The 20,931-nt window shown below is 37.1% G+C and overlaps 1 protein-coding gene across 27 annotated transcripts in view; it reads right to left on the bottom strand.

The window, feature by feature from the left end:
• The window catches only part of VTI1A (vesicle transport through interaction with t-SNAREs 1A), a 367,718-nt gene that overhangs the window by 254,634 nt on the left and 92,153 nt on the right, over nucleotides 1–20,931 (bottom strand). For 2 of the 27 annotated variants that reach the window (XM_074002715.1, XM_074002717.1), the window contains one exon: nucleotides 18,778–19,517. The exons of the other annotated variants lie outside the window; for them this stretch is intronic. In XM_074002715.1, the coding sequence (XP_073858816.1) occupies nucleotides 19,474–19,517 (44 nt within the window). In that variant the 3' untranslated portion in view covers nucleotides 18,778–19,473. Of the gene's footprint in view, nucleotides 1–18,777; nucleotides 19,518–20,931 lie in introns of those variants that run through there. 27 annotated transcript variants of the gene reach the window in all.

Here is a 20,931-nt window from a genome sequence, read left to right as displayed (position 1 = left end):
ATCCCAGCACTTTGGGAGGCCAATGTGGGCAGATCACGAGGTCAAGAGATAGCATCCTGGCCAACATGGCGAAACCCCGTCTCTACTAAAAATACAAAAATTAGTTAGGCGTGGGGGCGCGCGCCTGTACTCCCAGCTACTCGGGAGGCTGTAGCAGGAGAATCGCCTGAACCCTGGAGGCAAAAGTTGCAGTGAGCCGAAATCATGCCACTGCACTCCAGACTGGCGATAGAGGGAGACTCCATCTCAAAAAAATTAATGAATAAATAAAAATAAAAGCACTTCTATTTGCAGTAAAGGAATATAGCTGCCCATTTCTTTCAATCATTCAACAAAATGCCGCTCAGGAAGCTTACATTCTTTTGGAGAAGGCAAGGAAAAAATGAGTAATGGATTACTCCTTCCAATTAACATTATGAGGAAGGGGCTCGGTAAGACTCAGGGGAAGCCTGCTTTAGAAAGAGTGGTCAGGGTAGTCTTCTCTGAAGACATAACATTAAACTAGAAACTAAACCACGAGAAGGAGCTTAGCCAAGTTCCTTTCACATGCGAATGCATCAATACTTTTTAAAAAAGATATTTCTGGAAAGTTGCATATGACATGTTTTCTTATTTAAAAAAAACCATAGTAAGTACTCTAAAGACCTATCACTATTAAGATAATCCAGTAATAAAATATCTCCAAGCAGAGAATCCTGAGTAGAAAATCTTTATATATTAAAGTACACCCATTACTAAGCATCGCTCACCCTGATCTTTCTAGAGTCAGAAGGCCTTTCAAGATCATACACTTAGTGGACCAGACTCAGCAGTGCAATTACCCCATCTGGGTCAGTGAGAACTACAAGTGACAAACTAGTTTTTACTATCTCAGATGCCTTAAAAGCAGGATGCATGTTTTTAGGTACCCATGAGTACATCCCCACACACGTGTGTGGCCACTCTGGCTGGTCAGCACTGTAAAGAATAGAATGCCTTTTCCATTTCAGTAACTGCTACCCATCATAACTTTATTTCCCCCAATTTTTTCTCATAAGACAGCCAATACAGGTATTCTTCATGTCTGGGGTACATGAATGCTTTTCTGTCACAAGCAACATCTAGAATGGCTGTGTGGCTCTGTGCGTACAGAATTAACATTTTATTGTAGTAAGCACCAGTCTTTCCTAAGAGGGCTGCCTGATTGGTTAGTGAAAAATGGATGGAGTGAAGGGAAGAATAGCTGATAAAGAGATAATCCACTGTGGAAACGTGGCTGTGCAGCATGGCAGCACTGGGGGGTGCATGTAGGGTGAGGGAAGAAGAGGAAGGCCTCCTTTCTGTTGTTGCATTTGAAGTGGGAAGGAGGCCTGCAGTGAGCAAACTTCAGATGTAAAGAACAAAAGGCCAGGTTTTCCCCCTACACCATCGCTCTACCTTTTTCTCAATACTGACGAGATGATGAGGTCTCAAGCTGAAGCCCTACAGAATTATACTTTGACAGCCTATATTTATTAGTCAGGTTTATTTTCCAGATATACAAAGTAAAGCATTCATTATTATGTATAAAACAATTAAATGCAGCAATGTTGCCAATCTGTACTTGGGCACAATTTAGAAGTATCTCTGTTCTTTACAACAGAATCAGTGCACATGAGTGTAACCAACATGTGTTATATGTTCATCCAAAATCTGAAATCTCTTAAAGAAAGAAAAACTTGCGGTCAATCATCATTAATATTGCTTAGGTCAATTTACACAATTTTTCCTATTCCTTTAAATGAATAATTTGGAGAGGATGGTAGTTCCTAAGCTGATGGTGGATCTGAGGTTGCCAGTTACGGGAGCACTTAAGCGCCCATTGGCACAGCAAGATTCAAAGCCCTGGTAGGCTTCAAAGAAACACTTTTTTTTTCTTCTTCTAGAACTCTTTGCTTTCTAGTAAAGCTGCAACCACAATGTTCTCTCTCTTAATGCCACCATAAAAAATCAAAACACTTTAAAACAAATTGATGTACTCTTTAATACAGTCACCACATCATCACAGGACCCTTGCACCCTGCATGGTGACAACCGTAGGGATGCATACCACACATCTCTTTCTTTGTTGCCTGCTTCAATGCTTAAAGAAAAATCGAGAGAGAGTGTGTGTCTCTCAATTGAGATATGGGCACCTTTGATTGACAAGACCTAATCAGCTTATCTCCACACTAATAAAGTTGGGGCCTGTGGAGCTGGTATATGCCCAGCACCAAGTGAACTTTTACTAGCCAAAGCTGCACAGGCCAGGTCTCAGGCTCTGCTTCTCTAAACTGGTTCAGATCAATTCTTAATGGGCTATTTTCATCTTGATAAACTGCTATAGTCTTCATTCATGATAGCATTAGAGGCTATTTAGCTGGATGAATTGCCTAAAGTAATGGCTACACAGTAAGTCTATGATAAGTATTTATGCACACTGAATCAGTAAGCTGTCTTTTCCCAGCTCCGTGTAAAGAAGTAAAAAATAACTTCTTCTCAAATCAGAGGATTTTTCCCTTTTACATGATTATTTATTAAAGGGGATGCCTTTTTTTTAAAAAAAATTAAAGGATGACAGGATCCTCTGCCCATTAGGAAACAGATTCTTTTAATAATTTCTACTGCATAATACTATTGGATTTTCACTTCCTTGGGTTGAAGCCCAGTCCTGACACTGCCATACACTGTGATTTCTCTGTCTCCATCATTCTGGTACTTAGAGACACTGACTTGCTCAGACTAGACATTCACTAAAGGTGCCTTGATTTTTGGGGAATGAAGAATGCAAGTCCAGGAAACACACACGAACAGGAGTTGAGGGGTGGGTGGCTACAGACACATGTGCATGCATATTTTCTTCTTCAATTTTATTTGCAGGAAGTCCTTTCAAACCAAGCCTTTTCTACCTCATTCAAGAACGGTATCTTTGTTCTTATCTGTTTCTAATTGCTATGTAAAGGCTAAATTCAAGAGTTGTGGTGTAAATGAAGTTATTAAAACACCAGGTGCTTCTTCATCTACATGGTGGAGCCCTGGAGCAGAAGTCCTCCTTTACACATGCCAGGGTGAGAGTAAAATACACAGTGGGCATTTTGATCCCACCTTTTGTATGCAGTTATCTAAAGAGAGAGATGGGCTCACTGGAGAAAGCAAGCTTTACAAAAAATCTCCAGTAGTGGAGAAACATTTTGAAAAGGTAACAATTGTCCAAGTGTGAATATATATATAATCTGTTCCTCCCACCATATATAAATGGTCCTTAAAATTATTCAGTAATACTGCTTTCAAACTGCGATATACCTTAAGTATTATAATTACCTGCACAAAATGAGGTAATTTTAAACACATTCCAAAATGACGTTTCTACAGATTATAGGAAATCCTGAGCAATATTTTCCTTCAGATTGTGGTCTTCATGCTGTAATTGCTTTATATAAAATCCACTCCAGCCTTATCACTCAATATTATCTTTACTGCTGAACATCGGAAGATAATTTTGCAATAAAATTTAATTTACAGAGCTTATTTTCCACTAATCTCCAAGCAGAGGAAAAATTAAACATGCCAAGGTACACACTCCAAGTTATGACCCTAATGGCATTTTTAAAAGTTTCTGGAATAGCAGGCCACTAAACATATCAATTTTATCATATTGAAATGTTGACAAATTTTAATTATCAAAACTTTATATCCTAGAAGAGAAAGTAAAAGAGGCTATTAAGGATATGTATGAAAATAAGATTCTTCAAGTAATAAAGTTCCCCTGTGGAAAGCTTTTCTTCCATAAGAAAAAAAATACTTAATATAAAAATATGGGACTAGTAAAGTTATTTTATTCAAACTGTTAATATATCAGTAACAGTTAACAATATTGAGATTTTCAAATAAAAAATTTAAAGCTAGTAACAAAGGGGACTAGACATCAAGACTCACTTCTCTGCGCAAAATGACAAAGTCAGGTTTCTTATCTCCAAGGCTCATTCCAGCTGTAAAACTTTTAATTTTAAATATATAGATGCCATGCAAAATTTGGAAGAGTAAATTAATAGTAGAAGGTTTATTTCTACAGGCCTTTTGGTCTCTATATATCATTTATGTCCTAGAAGGCATTCACCACTTGAAAAACAAAAAAATCTTCTTTTACAAAAAGTATTGAGCCCTCTAAAACAATTAATACCACAAATTAGGGTAAGATATAAGCCAATCCTGTTGCTCACAAAGAAATAGCTTCATTTTTACAATGGTGCAAAATACTTAGAGTCCTCATGAAAACTTAAATTCTTTGCCAAAATGGTAACATAATAAAAAAATTAATGAGCATTAATGGGTTGAGAGATTCATGTTTGATGTCTACACTGAATGAGACCACCATTTTCTAGAACAGATTTAAATCATTCTGCCTCTTTTAAAAGTTACATCATAACAAGGCCAAACTGATACTGAATCATTTATGAGGTTTTTAGAGTTGAAATATCAGAGTCATATATGTGCAGAAGTATTGTTCTGACATTTGAATTTCAGCAATAGGCAATTCTGAGACATTTCAAGTTATGCAAAACTTGACATTTCCATGTTAATATACAAAACAATGATGATGTGAAAAGTGACTTCTCCATCAATACTTAAAACTTAAACACTTAATAAAACTTTAGAATCATAGGTTTCTAAGATTCAGACCCACAGAAGTCCTTACCTAAAAGCTTTAAATGTTTATCCACATGAGAAGTGTGTGCTAAACCTCAATTTACACAGATTATTTCCATTTATACACAGAAAAGCAAAACATTATTAATCTCTTTTCAGACCACGTTTCCAATTTAACTTTCTTTTCATTTCTCATATATACATGTCAGGATATTCTTGCCATGAGCTATATAGATTACTTAAAATTGTTTCTCAAACATTAATAACAATAGTAAATCAAGTACAATTAAGTATATTCCACTTTTCTGTACAGTATGAATCTCAGACAGTTGCAATTTTGTAAGAAACTAAAATGGAGCACTGATAAATGACCACCATGTCCAATGATTATCTCCTTAAACACCAAAACTAAATGTTGATCTAGACATGATGATCTCGAGCGGAAACAATAGAGACATTTTTTTAAAAGGCTGAAACAAGTAGGGTAATAATGAAGAACAAAATGTATAACATTTTCAAGCTGCAAATTAACAAGCAGATATTGACTTTTCTTAGAGGTCAATAACAGCTGTTTATTGATCTAAAAAGTTAATACCTACTAAGGTCAATATAAGATCTCAAGGGTCAACGAATCTGGATTCTAATTTCCACTTTCTTTCACATATAAATATTGCTGAAATGGGTACAACTGTGTTTAGAGAAATCAGGAAATCACCATTATGAAGCCAGAATAATCCAAAGGAATAGGCCAAGGAAGTTAAAAGCATACATAGAAAGAGTTTTAAAAGTCTGTTACTGTAGAATTTCCAGAGATATTGAACGTTAGACATAAATCCTACTACTACATAATTCAGGCAGTTAAATAAGGAGAAACAAACGTTAAGTAAAAATTATGTTTCACCAGCCTTTGGCTTCCTCATGATATTGACATATGGAACCTCTCCCCACCCACACCCCGCGTCTCTGTGTATGTTGTGTGTGTATGCATATATATTTGGAAAACTAAGATGTGAAATAATTGTTCAAGAATAGATTTTAGGCACTTATTTAAATATAGAGAAAATTCTTTTTTAACTGTAAAATTAAATACTAACAGTTTAGAAAATTCAGAATAGAGAAAAAAATCTATAACCTCCTTATTCTTATGTTACCATTTCTATTATTATCATAATACGCTCTTGTTTTTCTAGAATGAAAAAGAAAAGAATATTAACTCTCATTCTTCTAATCGGTAAAATGGTCTATTCATTCTTACGCATCTTGAAGATGGGGATAGACCACATGAACGTTGGGACCACGTCCCCATATACATCTAATACTTCCTGGAGTCATCAAATTAAATGACTGATTAGCCTGATCCTTTCAGTAGTGAAGTAAAAGTTCATATTGTTGTTTTTGTAATTACTAGAAGCACTTAGGGAGAGGTAGAGAGTGGGAGGAAAGAAAGAAGCAGCAAATATTCTTAGAGCATTTACTAGTGCCCAAACCTGGGCAAGGTGCTTTTAAATAGACATAAGGCCTTATAGTTACTAGAAGGGACAAATTTTCTACAACTGTAATAAAAAATTAAAAAAGAGAAGCCAGGTTTGCAACAATGATGATATTACACAATGGGTACTCAATAAATACGAAGACTACCATGATTGCAATGTCCTTTTGTTGAAATCAACTTTTAATTTCAGAATAGCTTTAGATTTACAAAAAAAATTATGTTCTGGTACAGAGTTTCCACTGACTCTACATCCAGTTTCCCCCATTATCACTTACATTACTATGGTACATGTGTCACAATTAACAAACCAATATTGATACATTATTATTAACTAAAATCAATAAATTTATTCATATTTCCTTGGTTTTTGCACAATGTTCTTTTTCTGTTCCAGGATTCCATCCAGGACTTGCATTATGTTAAGTTTCCTTAAGTTCCTCTGGGCTGTGACAGTGTGCAGTGTAAGTGTACTTTTAGCATATGCTTTAGAAATTATAAACATAAATTTGCGAACTTACAACTATTGTCATCACTTAGAAAAAAACACACAGAGCAGAATTATTTTTTGTTACAGATCTAAGGAATACAAATTTGAAAAGTGAATAAAGATATATGCCTAGTAGAAAAGAAAGCAGATGATATCGGACTCCTTACTATATCTATTAATACAGAAAAGAGAGAAATAGTCTCATTTGCCACAAAAACTAGAAGATTACAACTACTGACCTGGTCTGTAAGTCATCTATCCCTTCACTTCTGCCCATTGTACTGTTAATAGCTAGGGTCTTAATTGATGATGTATGAGGCAGTGAAGTAGGCAATAAATAAATACTATGCAGAGATAGATAAACGGCCCCAACCCACCTATATTGTTCTCCCTCTTTCTTAGTACAAAGTTATGATTAGAAAGTGGTCATTTAGTTGGAACTGTATTTCCCAGTCCCCCTGCATCTAAGTAGCACCATTCAACTGTTCCTGACAGTGGAACACAGGTAGAATTAATGTGGAGCTTGAAAAGTGGGTATGCCTTCTCCATTCTCTTTGTCTAGCTGCTGGCTAAACGTAAAGGACACCAAAGCCCCGGGGCAGGGCAGAGTCAAAAGATAGCTGAAGCCTAGATTTCTGAATAACTACCTGAAAGGGCTGTCCGCTCACTTGGACGCTTGCATTACACAGTTTCAAGAGTGAGAAATTAACATCACTGTATCAAGCCACTGGGGTGACTGGGGTTTATTTGTTATAGCAGCTAGTGTTACTATGCAAATCAGTACAAATGGAAACTAACATTTATGGATCACCACTGTGTTGGATGTTTTATATCGTTTACCACATTTACCTCTCATGACAACCTCCATATAGAAGATCTCCGAGGATTTTTATACATTTGAAAACTAAGACTCAGAAAGGCTAAGGAACTTGTCTAAGGTCTTACAGTTATTAAGTGGCAGGCCCAAGATTTGAACCTGAGTCTGTCTCGTAGCAAAGCTCCAGGCACATTCCATTTTGCTTCACTGCAGGTGAAAGAGAGGTGATCTGACTTGGCACTTGGATTAAAAAATAATTTCTGTGCATTTTATATGCGTAACTTTTTTTTTAAATCCTCAAAGGAGAGCAGAAATTGTACGTGTGTTCTCCCTACTTTTTATGTAGAAGACACAAAGTCCCAATTTACAAGGGGTGGATATGAGACGATTAGTTCGTTTGAATTTGTTAGCATTTTTCAGATCAAGACAACCTTATACAAAAATGCAGAAGAGAGAGATACACTACACCTTTGTAACCTGCTGATAATCTTACAGTGTTTAATTTGAGCAGAGGCCAGCAACTTACAGAGGGCACGAAAGAACTGTTGCTCCACAAGGCTTACAGTTAACAAAAGAGAGAAGAGAAAGACGTACTTGTTCTCACAACAGTATGAATTTAAAGAACTATATGGGGTGTGCATTCTACAGGAAGCCCAAGTAGGAAGAAAAATGAAACACTGTACCTTGCACACAGCAATAAAAATGAGGGGATTCATTGTAGTAAGAAAATTCACAGCTGGCAGGCAATATCAGTGAGGCAATAAGATACTTGGTCCATCTTCATGCTTACCTTTTAGAGTCAGTGGTTTTTTTTTTTTTTTTTTTTTTTAATTCTTTAAGGTCTCTTTTTACATTAACAAAGTCACTCCAGTCAATCTCTTTGACTCACCTACATGAAAAATTTGGATGTCTGTAAAAGTCCTATGCTAACACTAGTGAGAAAAACTGGTGCATCCTTTAAATTTGTGTAGCCTTCTTAGGACAGAGTTTGTTTGTTGGTTGGTTGGTTTGTTGGTTTCAAACGAACAGGTCCTAATCATCAACAGTCTGCACAGAGTATTGAACATTACATAGATAATTCAAAGATACGCCAACGAGAAAGAGGGAAACAAAAAGTACTTATTTCTTCATGAAACCAAATAAAACATAATACACATTCTGGTTGGTGAAAGTAGATGGCATTTGGGGAAATATTCAGGGGATCAGTGTACTCAGCTTGAACAAATAATTTCCATTTCAGATAAGGTAATTTATTGATTGATACGATGAGTTAACAGATGTAAAAGTAGTCTGAAAATTTCAAAGCAGAATACACAATGTTATCGTCTGTGGTACCATTGTTATTTTTAGCACATAATACATTAACAATTACCAACATTTATGATTTAAAGCATTAAAAACCTCCATAATATATTAAATAATTACATATCTGACTATTAATGAATGGGTTAATTGGGATGGTTACTCTGAAATAATAAGTTTGATGGAAAATGTTTTAAAAATAAATGTTATCAATTTTAAGTAAAAATTATTGAATGAGGAATGTTAAAAGATGAATGTTAGCTATGCCATAGGACACCCCCCGGGAATTCTCATAAGCCATGTATTTGCCCCAAAGCCTGACTTTGCTCAGTTTACTTACTTCTCCTTCCTCCTCTCCTTATGTATTTCATAAGGCCCATCTTTCCCAAGTCTTTCCCCGACATAATGAAATAGACTTAATTACTTCCTCTACCCTCCTTAAAAACACTAATTGTATTTATTATTAGAATCTACAGCTATTTATTTTCGCCATGAGCATTTTGTCAAGATATTCCAGCTTATTAAAGGAAATTTATATTCTAAGAGCCAAGGACAGTGCCAGGATTTGTTCCTTCCTAAATGATATGAAATCTATTTTCCCTTTCAGGTGGCCTGAATTTCTCCTCCACCTTAATTCCAAATGCAAAATTTGCTAAAAATAATAATAATGTAAGGCAGTATTTTTCTTGCTATAGCAGAGATCAATAGAAGTCCAATCCACATCCAATGAATCCAATCCTAATTTCTTAGGGCCTAATAATTGTTTGCTGAACAAAATGTTAAGGTTCCACTGAGCTCTATTTAAGTTTCATATATTGCAAACAACTTTGAAAATGGAAATTAAAAAAAAAATAGCTCCACTGTGAAGGTATTTTATATACACAAATATCAACCTTTTAATGTAGACCAGGAGCTTAGACGATTGATTATAGTTAAATTAGCAACATGGAGGGTAATGGTAGGACTGCTACTCAACAATGTGCTTTCTTTATCCTCCAAAAGGAACAGTTTCCAAAAAGCGTTTTTCCTTTTCTGGCTTTAAGATGGTTTCTTCCTCTCTCTAAATAAATAGATAATTTATTTAACTATGACTTCACACTTAAATCTTAAGATACAGAAGGGCAACACAGTGCCATATGTGAATGATGACCCACCACGACAGTCTCTTTGATAAGGACTTTACTTGGAAAAACATATTCTTCAATAAAAAATTATTTTTTAATGTTTACTTTGTTCTCTTGCGGCAATGTTGGAAAACACTGTAGCCCAACAGGAAATACAGACGAAAGCTTCAAATATAGAGCACACACAAAAAAGCCATTTTTAAAGCCCATGCCCATCAAGTTTTCCACTTGATATAAGTCGTACACAAAGTCTTAGTCCAATGCAAACCCATGCTGTGAAAATTCTGTAGCACCCATCTCAAAAAAATTCTGTTAAATACATAAACACTGCTGAAAAAAAAAAAAAAAGAAAAGAAAAAAACCTTCTGGCACTAGAAGTCAGACTCAAAGGGAAAATAAACTTGATTAAAAAAAAAATCCCAAAGAAAGTTCTATAAGTACAGTGCAACAAGGTCATAAGCTTCACTGTAATATTTGAAAGTAAATTGTCATTTTCACAATCTGCTGTAGTCTTCATTCTTTTTCTCAACTCACAGAGATGCAACAGAGTAAGAATGGCTCCACGTGTATCTTACAAACCAACTGGAAAAGTGATATAGGCATTATGGGGAAGTCGCCTTTAAAGATGAGTATAATACTTTTTAATAGATTAAAAATGAACCCTATGAATTCCCTTGGACCACCTAAGGAGAAGGTTCTCCAAACAGGGTTTAAATGACATTCTTTTCTTACCACCATGGAGCTCACCAATATCTCAGAGGACCTCACAAAGTATATATAAGCACAACTTGAAAATACTCTTTAAGAGCTTTGCCCAAATGATAACCTCCTCGATTCTTTTCAGTAGAGAATCACAGCTTTTTGAGATATCAGAATTTAATAGGCTTGAAATTGTAAGGTAAATGATAACTGCACATTAGAAATGATGATTCTACAACTGAACTGGACAGACTTTTAAAAATTCATAGGACCTGGTCAAGTAATTCTTCTCAGCATTAAAAAAATACCTATTCAAGCAGAGGTATCCTTCCACTGTCCAAAATAATGAATAGAGAAACTTTTTCTAGAGAGAGAACTTTCTCTGTCAAAAAGTTTAACATTTCTACAGAAAATTTTTTCTCTAAAATATTTGTGGTTGGATAAAAGATAGTTAATATCAACCTAACTGTAGAATCCTATCTTCTGTCCCTATAAGGGAGAATAACATAAAGTGTTAATTTGTTATTTTTGCAATAATTTGGACACCATAGTGCCTTTCTAAATTCCAACCTGTACTTAAACAAAATTACTTCAGCTAATAATCTGAATCAGTGTTTATGGACATAACATTCTCTAGTCAGATAGCCCAGACCAGGACTGTGTTATCTTACTGGCCCTAGCTCCGCATCTCTGCAGCACCTGACACTCAGTAGGGCTCAATGAAACCTTGTTGAATAAGTGAAATATAACATTTACTTTTTTTCATACAATCTTATACCACTTTCACCAATAGGACAGAATCAGAAATATATTCTTCTACCTTAACAGATAACAGCTCTGAGGGAAAGGAACATGCAGTGAATACTTTTTGGGTCTATTTTCTCAGGAGTATTAAAAATGACTCATCAGTAAATGGGAGGCGGGGTGGGGGGTGGAATTTAAGCTCTGATAATCTGCTACAGGAGATGTTACATTTTACCTGGCACAGTGAACACTCAAAATATTTCTCGAAGAGAAGGCGGGACGGGAGGGAAGGAGAAGAAGAGAAGAAAGAAAGATATAATTATGAGGAGGAGGTAGAAGTAGAAGAAAATGTCAGTGGATGTGAAGAAACTTCTAAAATGATTTTTTAAAAAGTGATTGATCGTCGTTCCGGTAAAAAGCTGGAAGATGGCCCTAAATTCTTAAAGTCTGGTGATGCTGCCATTGTTGATATGGTTCCTGGCAAGCCCATGTGTGTTGAGAGCTTCTCAGACTATCCACCTCTGGGTCCCTTTGCTGTTCGTGATATGAGACAGACAGTTGCTACGGGTGTCATCAAAGCAGTGGACAAGAAGGCTGCTGGAGCTGGCAAAGTCACCAAGTCTGCCCAGAAAGCTCAGAAGACTAAATGAATATTATTGTATTCATTATTCAATAAATAATACCTGCCACCCTGGTCTTAATCAGTGGTGGAAGAACGAACGGTCTCAGAACTATTTGTTTCAACTGGCCATTTAAGTTTAGTAGTGAAAGACTGGTTAATGAATCGTAACAATGCATCGTAAAGCCTTCAGAAGGAAAGGAGAATGTTTTGTGGACCACTTTGGTTTTCTTTTTTTGCGTGTGGCAGTCTTAAGCTATTAGTTTTAAAAATCAGTACTTTTTAATGGAAACAACTTGACCAAAAATCTGTCACAGAATTTAGAGACCCGTTAAAAAAGTTTAATGAGAAAAAACAAAAACAAAAAAAAAAGTGACTGGCTCTGAGTTTGATAAAAACTGCCTCAACAGGTATTTCCACTCAAATTTCTGAATGAGTTCTATACTGAGTTGATTAAAATAATAAGGTGAGTGGAAAGACAGTGTCAAGAACCAAAAGACAGAAGGCGATCAAGTCGCAGTACTGTGCTTTTATACCGCAAAATCTCCATATAATGAGACGACTTAGGAAAACTCTATCAGTAGTTCAGTCAAGACTTGGAAACAAATAAATATATTAAAAAGGCACCTCAAAATTTAAATGCATTTGTTCAGCTTCTTTAAAAAGTTTTAAACATGAAGCACATTTTAGTTGATTTTCTAAAAGTGCAAGCCTGGGTAAGCATATTAAAAAAGAGAAAAAAGAAAAAAAGTAAGCTTATACTGCTGTTGATCGTTTTTCCTTCACAAATTCTTTAAAAAGAGCTAGGTAAAGTAAAAGAAAAAAAAAGTGGTGTACATGAATTATCTAATTCCCATTAAAATGCCATAATCTAAAAATTATTTGTTTTCTAAAAGAAAAAATACTCCATATCTTTCTCTGGCTAACTCTATTAGGTCAAATGAATTCAAATTTTGATCAAATAAGCATAAAGGGCACACATAAACTGAACACATCATATAAAACAGGTCAGTGGAAGTATATTTCTATAATGGGGAATGTCTGCAGCTTAAAATTATTATTATTATTATTATTGAGACAGAGTCTCCCTCTGTTGCCCAGGCTGGAGGGCAGTGGCACAGTCTCGGCTCACTGCAACCTCCACCTCCTGGGTTCAAGTGATTCTCCTGCCTCAGCCTCACCAGTAGCTGGGATTACGAGCATGTACCACCACCCCCAACTAATTTTTGTATTTTTAGTAGAGACGGGGTTTTGCCATGTTGGTCAGGCTGGTCTCGAACTCCTGACCTCAAGTGATCCGCTCTCCTTGGCCTCCCAAAGTGCTGGGATTACAGGCATGAGCCACCACACCTGGACTATTATTTTTTGAGACAAGGGCTCACCCTGTTACCTGGGCTGGAGTACAATGCAATCACAGCTTGCTTACTGCAGCCTTGACCTTGTGGGCTCAAGCCATCCTCCCACCTCAGCCTCCGAAGTAGCTGGGACTACAGGCGCATGACATTACGAACAGTTAATTTTTGTATTTTTTTTGGACATGGGGTTTCACCACGTTGCCCAAGCTGGTGTCGAACTCCTGGGTTCAAGTGATCTGCCTGCCTTGGCCTGTCGAAGTGCTGGAATTATAAGTGTAAGCCACTGCTCCCGGCCTGCAGTTTAAAATTAGATAACAATAACATGGCATAGAAATACTGAAATTGAAGAGAAATCCATATTTTTATTTTTTAAAAAGAGATAACCTTCATAGAAAAGAAACAGAACTCCCAAGGAAACCCTCAAACAGAAATGGAAAGAATCCACTCTATCAATTCTGCAACAAATAAGGTTTGGGTAGAAAGTATTTTCTTTTATGCAAGGAACTTGAAAACACACGGCATTGCTATTATTCTTACTCAGAAAGTCTATTTTTGCATTTCCCTAATGAAACAAGATATATAGGAAATTGTGATGAATATGCTTTTTTTTTTTTTAAAAAAAGAAAGTAAGTAGTGTTAAATATAGAGATAAAATGTGTTTTGACAAAAATAAAGGTGTATAATTAGTCCCTTTTGGGTTACTGGATGCTTTACTAGCTATTCTAGCTGCCAAGTAATGCCTACTCACATGTTCCTGAGGCAAGACAGATAATTATTACAGCTCCTAAAAAGACCATCCCTCATATCCAGTGCCACCAATAATTAAATTAACAGACATAGCCATATTAATTATTTCATAGGGAGTATACATTCGTAAAATTTAATTAATTAATTTTTTATAGAGAGGGGGTTCTCACTATGTTGCCAAGGTTGGTCTCAAATTCCTGACTTCAAGCAGTCTCAGCTTCTCAAATTGCTTTGGATTACAGGTGTGAGCCACCATGCCTGGCCAGGAGTGTACATATTAACTATAGTTAGCTACCTGGCCAGATTTTTGCATATATATATATACACACACACACACAGACACACACACATACATGTATATACACACATACACATACATACATACATACACACATATATATGCAAAATACACACACACACACACACACACACCCGGTCAAATTTTTGCATACATACACATATACATGCAAAATACACACATATATGTGCAAACACGCACACGCACACACACAGACATGAGATGCAATGAAATGATATTTATCCAGTTTGAATAAACACAGACTAAATACTAGCACTGGAAAGTAAGCATTTAACTCAACTTTAATGTGCATACAAATCACAGCTGATCTTGTTAAAATGCAAATTCTGATCCAGTAGATCCGATGTGGGGCCCAAGACCGTGCATTTTTAACAAGCTCCCAGAGGATGTCACTGTTGCTGGTTCTGGACCCCACTTAGAGTAGCAAGAAACTAACCCATTTCCTCTTTAGATTGATGCAAAATTGAACAAAATGACAATGTATGTATAAACTCAGAACTTACCTGAAAATGATTAGACAGAAAAAAATACCATAGTTTTGTGAGATAATTTACAAACATATAAATTATTTTATTGTGCCTTTCTTGAACTCTAGGAAATAAGTATCATTATCATAATTGTTCATGTAAAATATTATCATAAACTTGGTTTTCAGCCCAGATTTATAATCACAAATGTCCATTACTGCCAGCCTGATGGGACTGGCCACTGTCCATTTGTCCCTACAAGACGCAAAGATTAATAAGTCCCCATTTTTTTGGGGGATAGCCTTACAAAAGAATATTTGGAAACACACGCCAGTTGTTAAAGAACTAACGATAAATTTCAAGCTCTTTGTTCCTGAATGCCTTTTAAGCCAGCTTGTAATTTCTCCTGCATCTTCATGACCAAATTCCTCTGTCGGCAAGTTCAGTTGATAAAAGGACCAAATCTTGGATTACTATAATAAACTTCCTAACACGTCTCCTCATTTCCACCTCTGCTCTGCCACCCCTCCAATCCCTGTTCTCCACAGTTTAGATCAGGTCGCTTGCCTGATGAAAGTCCTCCATGACTGTCACACCCTACTCAGAATAAAATCCAGACCCCTTCCATGTCCCATGGCCCCACACAATCTGCCCCACTTGACTCTGCCCTAATCATGCTCCATGCCCCCTGGCTCACTTCACCCCAGCTGTACTGGTCTTCTTTCTGTTGCCTGAACATCCCGAGCACATTCTAGTTCCAGAGTCTTTCTGCTTGCTCTTCCTTCTTCTTGGAATCATCTGTCCCAGCTTACTGACGGCATCTTGGTACTATTCAAGGCTCAGCTTACAGGGTTCTTCTCTGGGAGATCTTTCCTGACTAGCCAACGTAAGGTAGCCTTTATCAGTTATTCTTTTTTTTGGAGGTGGGGGTCTTGCAATGTTGTGCAGGCTGGTGCAGTTACTCTTGAATACCTTGCATCATTAACCACTATTCAAAATGGTCTTGTCCATTATTAACTTAAGAAATGTCTGTCTCGGCCGGGCATGGTGGCTCACACCTGTAATCCCAGCACTTTGGGAGGCCAAGGTGGGTGGATCACTTAATACGGTGAAACCCTGTCTCTACTAAAAATACAAAAATTAGCTGGGTGTAGTGGTGGATGCCTGCAATCCCAGCTACTCAGGAGGCTGAGGTAGGAGAATCACTTGAACCCAGGAGGCAGACATTGCAGTGAGCCAAGACTGCATCATGGCACTCCAGCCTAGGCAACAAAGCGAGACTCCATCTCAAATGCCATCCCCATCAAGCTACCAAAGACTTTCTTCACAGAATTGGAAAAACTACTTTAAAGTTTATATGGAACCAAAAAAGAGCCCGCATTGCCAAGACAATCCTAAGCAAAAAGAACAAAGCTGGAGGCATCACGCTACCTGACTTCAAACTATACTACAAGGCTAAGGCAACCAAAACAGCATGGTACTGGTACCAAAACAGAGATATAGATCAATGGACAGAACAGAGTCCTCAGAAATAATACCACACATCTACAACCATCTGATCTTTGACAAACCTGACAAAAACAAGAAATGGGGAAAGGATTCCACATTTAATAAACGGTGCTGGGAAAACTGGCTAGCCATATGTAGAAAGCTGAAACTGGATCCCTTCCTTCCATCTTATACAAAAATTAATTCAAGATGGATTAGAGACTTAAATGTTAGACCTAAAACCATAAAAACCCTAGAAGAAAACCTAGGCAATACTATTCAGAACATAGGCATGGGCAAGGACTTCATGACTAAAACACCAAAAGCAATGGCAACAAAGCCAGAATTGACAAATGGGATCTAATTAAGCTAAAGAGCTTCTGCACAGCAAAAGAAACTACCATCAGTGAACAGGCAACCTACAGAATGGGAGAAAATTTTTGCAATCTACCTATTTGACAAAGGGCTAATATCCAGAATCTACAAAGAACTTAAACAAATTTACAAAAAAAAAAAAAAAAAAAATCAAACAACCCCATCAAAAAGTGGGCGAAGGATATGAACAGTCACTTCTCAAAAGAGGACATTTATGCAGCCAAGAGAGACATGAAAAAATGCTCATCATCACTGGCCATCAGAGAAATGCAAATCAAAACCACAATGAGATACCATCTCACACCAGTTAGAATAGTGATCATTAAAAAGTCAGGAAACAACAGGTGCTGGAGAGGATGTGGAGAAATAGGAACACTTTTACACTGTTGGTGGGACTGTAAACTAGTTCAACCATTGTGGAAGACAGTGTGGCGATTCCTCAAGGATCTAGAACTAGAAATACCATTTGACCCAGCCATCCCATTACTGGGTATATACCCAAAGGATTATAAATCATGCTACTATAAAGACACATGCACACGTATGTTTATTGCGGCACTATTCACAATAGCAAAGACTTGGAACCAACCCATATGTCCGTCAATGATAGACTGGATTAAGAAAATGTGGCACATATACACCATGGAATACTACGCAACCATAAAAAAGGGTGAGTTAATGTCCTTTGTAGGGACATGGATGAAGCTGGAAACCATCATTCTGAGCAAACTATTGCAAGGACACAAAACCAAACACCGCATGTTCTCACTCATAGGTGGGAATTGAACAATGAGAACACTTGGACACAGGGTGGGGAACATCACACACTGGGGCCTGTCATGGGGTGGGGGTAGCGGGGAGGGATAGCATTAGGAGAATCCTAGGTTTGTAAGTGTGGACCTAATTAGTTAATCTCTCTCTACCTTGTTTTCTCATCTTTAAAGTGACGAAAGGATAATTACTACATAGGTTTGTGGTGAGGATTAAAGAGAGAATGAATATAAAGTATGGAAAACAGTGTGTGGCCCATATTAAATGTTCAATAAACATTGTATTATTTCTACATATGTTCAGTCATCAGGACACACAAGGCCCTGGGTGAAGGCTGGAGCCCCTCTTCTTCGCGACATGAAGGCCGGCAGAAGGTTAGCTCCCTGTGGTGAAGAGATCAGTGGCCACCTGGGAAGTCAGGGCCAGGTGGCCTGCAGTGACTACTGAAAGGGTGACAACTTGTAAGGCTTGGTGCCCAGGGATGGGGGAGCAAGGTCATCACAAGTGGTACAGATTGTGATTCAAGGATGCGAGGCTGCTGAGTGTAGACAAACTCTCACAGTTCCAGAGATGCACTGCCAGGTGCACAGGGGCCCATCTACAGTACCGGTGGGACAGTTGGGAGGGTCTTAAGTTACCTGCTTACATATTAAAAGCAGAGAGTGAGCCTTTCATTTCTGCCCTTGTACAATTTCTCTTTCAGCCTGTTTCTTTCTTAATAATACAGCTCCCATTAGTTTTGTGCCTATTGTTAATTCTGGGATATTTACTTCAGAGAAAACAAGAATCGTAATTTCAGAACAAAGGGCAGATGATCCAGAATTTTGAGTATTAAGTCCCTGACCTCAAACCAAATGGATATCTCCACAGCTAAAAGTCATATCTGACTATTAATAGTAACAAAAAAAAAAAAAAGAAAGAGCTGCTTTTTATTCACAGATTCTAGGACAAGAACTTAAAAGCAATGCCACACTGGATCAAGCCAATGGTTCAGGCAACCAGTGTAGTGTTCTGTCAATTAACTTGTTGCTTCATCAATTTTCTCAAATAAGAAAGGATCCCTGAAACAAACTTGATTGGTATTAAACTCTGTGCATATCAGGGTGTGAACAGCACTTGGGAATAATCATGTGCCTTTTCTCAGACCCAGCACACTGCGGACATGTGACCCTCTGCCGAGTTCCAGAAGAGAAAATGACTGCCTATATGACCAAATAAGATATCAAAAATGATTCAAGAATTTTAGACAATGGATTTCATTATTTGTTAGGAAGACCCTATAACGTGCATTCTATTCTACTCTACTCCATTCTATTTTCTACATAACTTTCTTTTATAGTATTTGCCAATTACACTCATCAAGTTAATGAATAGAAAAGTTTACGGATTTTTGTTGAAATCTTTGCCAATGATTCTGAAAGTTAACCACTTCTGCTGATCGTGGTTTCTAAAAATGATGACTTTAACAGAGCTCTCTTTAGTTTCTAAGCCCCTAAATATATATGACCTTATTTTACTTCATAACAACCTTAAGGGATACACAGAATCTGGTTGACAGTTTCCATTTTGCAAATATAAGAACACTTGCAGAGAGGTTAAATGATTTCTCAAAGTCACACAGCTGATTAATGACATGGACAGATGATGCGGTTTTTTTCTCTCTCTAATTCAGTATATCAGGCCATAGTTACCAATTTTGTGGTCAAGTAAAAATTTGAAAAAAAATTGAAGGCCTAAAACAGGGATGCCAATTTTGTTATTCTTCTAAGTAAAGGAAAAAAAAATAACTTCTACCTACTATTTCAATCATATTACAACTTTCCTTTATACTCCAAAATAGGACAAACATCATCTTCCAAATAAGTGTAGCCTTGTGAATTAATAAAATATGCTTTATGAGAAATTCACTATGTTCTACTTATCTTCTCATTTTGCAGTGCACTGGTGAAAACCGTTGTGGTCTAGAACTGGCTCTCAGATCAATACTTGGAATCCATTTCCCTCTTTTGTGCTGTTTCAAAAGTTATACTAGCTCTTCCACCTCTCTTCCTCCTTGCATTCCATAGTCTTTAAGAAGAAGACATCAATAAGTGCTGAAAGTTTTTCCTTTCCAAAGATGCTGTCCTGATACTTTAACAAATGATAAGTATCCTAAATTTACATCACAATCAAAATACAGAGCTATGGATTGACAAGCCATGACTCGGCTGAGGACCAGTAGGGAAGCAGGAAATACAGAAACAATATGGTGCCCACCCCAGTGTATTCCATCCCATTACTTCAGTAAGTAGAAAGAGCAGGAAAAATGCTTTGTCCCTGCCTTCTCATTTCCCACTCCACTTTCAAATTCATCCACAAAAGTAAATTAGCAATGATGACCCCCGTCTATGCACAGGCTGAGCCACATCTGTCTTTACTTCCACAAAGCCCATTCTTATCCATTCTCCCAGACTTGGTCTTGTATTCTGCAAGAAGTTCCCAAGCCTTATATGACAAGTCAACATCTAATTTTATAACACTTCATAGTCAGTACCACAGTACTTTACTAAAAAGTCCAAAGGGACTGAGGTAGGCTGATGGGACACTCTTAGGTTGACATTTCCATGTTGGTTATGTTGATAGTTTGATGTGGATGTTATGTTTTAGCACACACCAAAAATAATAACCATCAAATCCCATTCAAGTATATAACCTTGATCAATACACAGTCATTTGGTATCTGCGATCTTCTTTCAGCTTTGAGAGGGAGCTATACGAATAGCGTAGTGAAAGAAAAAAAAGACACGCAACTATGTAGCCCAATCAACCAAAGCAAGCCTTGCGATCACAGTCACATGGAGAAGACCCCCTGAGCATGAACCAGCCCCATGTGGAAGGAGGCTGACCAATGGATGTTTTGTCAAGGAAGGGCCCTGTGATTATGGTCAGATTCCACAGACACAGTGCTATGTTCCCCAAGGATTGTCAAAGTAACACATTTTGTTTCCTATTCCTTTACTATTTATAAATTTCAATCATAATAAAAGTTATCTGCTAGGAGATAAAGATAAATGCCTGTAGATCATCAATGACCATACAATAATAATAACATTTATATTTGTACATGTGTTTTTTGGTATATAAAACATTTTTACATGTACCATTTTTTCTTAAGAATGTTCGGAGATAGGCAATATTATTTCCATGTTATTGAAGAAGAAACTGAGGCTCAGCGAGGTTACGTGATCTCCTCAAGGTCACACAAACAAGAGCTAGAACCCAAGCCTGGTCCTCTGACCTCATGTTCAAGGCTCTTTCCATTATTCACACTCTTTCCAAGAACAGTCACCTCTAAAGGTGAGCTCCCAAACAAAAAGAACGCACAAAAGCTGGCTTTTATTCCAATCAGGGCAGAAAGCCAATCTATCAATCACCTCAGGGCGAAGGGCTGTCCATAACTATTAAATCTGGAAAGGTTTGTGGTTTTCTTTAGTTTTTTCAC

The sequence above is a fragment of the Macaca fascicularis genome, chromosome 9 (genome assembly GCF_037993035.2).
Source record: "Macaca fascicularis isolate 582-1 chromosome 9, T2T-MFA8v1.1".
NCBI lineage: Eukaryota > Metazoa > Chordata > Mammalia > Primates > Cercopithecidae > Macaca > Macaca fascicularis.
This window is presented reverse-complemented; position numbering and strand designations above follow the sequence as displayed.